The sequence below is a fragment of the Microtus ochrogaster genome, chromosome 19 (assembly GCF_000317375.1).
Source record: "Microtus ochrogaster isolate Prairie Vole_2 chromosome 19, MicOch1.0, whole genome shotgun sequence".
In the NCBI taxonomy this organism is placed as follows: Eukaryota; Metazoa; Chordata; class Mammalia; order Rodentia; family Cricetidae; genus Microtus; species Microtus ochrogaster.
Window position 1 is genome coordinate 1,016,019 of NC_022021.1, and position 1,534 is coordinate 1,017,552.

At 46.3% G+C, this 1,534-nt stretch overlaps 1 protein-coding gene across 3 annotated transcripts in view; it reads left to right on the plus strand.

Moving 5' to 3' along the window:
- Positions 1 to 821, plus strand: part of Ptcd2 (pentatricopeptide repeat domain 2) — a 28,624-nt gene extending 27,803 nt beyond the window's left edge. For all 3 annotated transcript variants that reach the window (XM_005356429.2, XM_026783821.1, XM_026783822.1), the window contains one exon: positions 60 to 821. In XM_005356429.2, coding sequence (XP_005356486.1) covers positions 60 to 284 — 225 coding nt within the window. In that variant the 3' untranslated portion in view covers positions 285 to 821. The remainder of the gene's footprint in view (positions 1 to 59) is intronic.
- Positions 822 to 1,534: the final 713 nt, after the last annotated feature.

The window sequence follows — 1,534 nt, forward strand, 5'->3', positions numbered from 1 at the left end:
CTCTTCTTCTTAGAGGACAGGGTGCCCACATTGTGATGTAATGACTACTCTTCTTCCAGCTGGCCAAGGTGAGGGACAAACTGAAGGACAGCCCCACGCTCGCGGCCAGATTTGACGAGGTCTATGGGAAGCTGCACGTTAATGGCCTGGTCACTGTTTACACACTGGATGCTCTGCTCTGCCATGTCCCCCGGGACAAGAAATCCAACACAGTGCTGTTAAAGAAGAGGACAGTCAGCCAACGGACCTTACAACCTCTCAGCCAGTCCCTGCTGACTGAGTAACTGTGTTTTCAGCCTCCCAGGTGTGGAGGAGCTGCCATGGGTGAACCATTGGCTTCTCCAAATTCCGTGGCACTGTGCTAACACCTGGTCTCCCTACGTCCCAAGTCCCCTGGGTGGTGACTTGCCAATCAAAGAGATGTGAAGAGCTAGCTCAAGCAAGGGAAGCACCATTGCCACAGAAAGGCAGCTTCCCTATGTCAGCCACACCAGACTAAGGGCCACAGCCACTAATGCAGCCCAGCACCAGAGCAACACTCAGAAAGTACCTGCAGGAGGAATTTCCCGTGGTCTCTTCAACTTTGAGTGACTTTTCACAGGGGAGATGCCTTGCCAGCGATGTCCTCACTGAATTCGAGAATCTGAAACCCTCTTCTAACATGGAAACGGTCAAGGCCTTCTCTCATCTCTGCCATCATTTTCCCATCTACAAAGTAATATTGCCCGTGTGTGCTGGGATGATCTGACACTTTCATTCAGGGTTCGGTAGAGTTAATCTTTCTCCAAAACAAGAAATAAAAAGTACCTGTACAGACTTGAGCTTGTGTTTTTCTTTCCTCAGCATGTAAACAGAACCAGACTTTAGCTTTCAGAATTGATAAGTATGCTGAATTTAAATGATTATTGTCTTTGTCATTGGCAAATCCTGATTTAAAAAACCATGGGGGGGCTGGAGAGATGGCTCAGCGGTTAAAAGCATTGCCTGCTCTTCCAAAGGTCCTGAGTTCAATTCCCGGCAACCACATGGTGGCTCACAACCATCTGTAATGAGGGCTGGTGCCCTCTTCTGGCCTGCAGGCATACAGGCAGACAGAACACTGTACACATAATGAGTAAATAAATAAATATTTAAAAAAAAGATGTTTAAAAACCATGGGATGCTTAGTTTTCTGTGCTAGCTTTCTATTTAATATAATAAATACTTGATCCTGCGTGTCACTGTGTTTGCTCAGCACCTTCTCTTTTTGCACATTGTTTTTGTTATTTGATTTTATTACCATTATTATAAAACTTTCTTGACAGCGGGCCGTTTCTGTGACAGTTTGAGATGCGGCTTGGGATGAACTGTGCATGTGTGAACGTTTCCAAAAGGAGCCAGGAGCCATCCCACCTGTTCTTGTTTCTGAAGGCCCAACCAGGTGTTGAACCCAGCAGCAGAGACCAAGTGGGCTTCAGACTTGTCCTTGAGACCATTTCCAGAATAAAGTCTGTTCACATCAATGTTCTTCTCAGGCAAGAATTGTCTGTAGAAT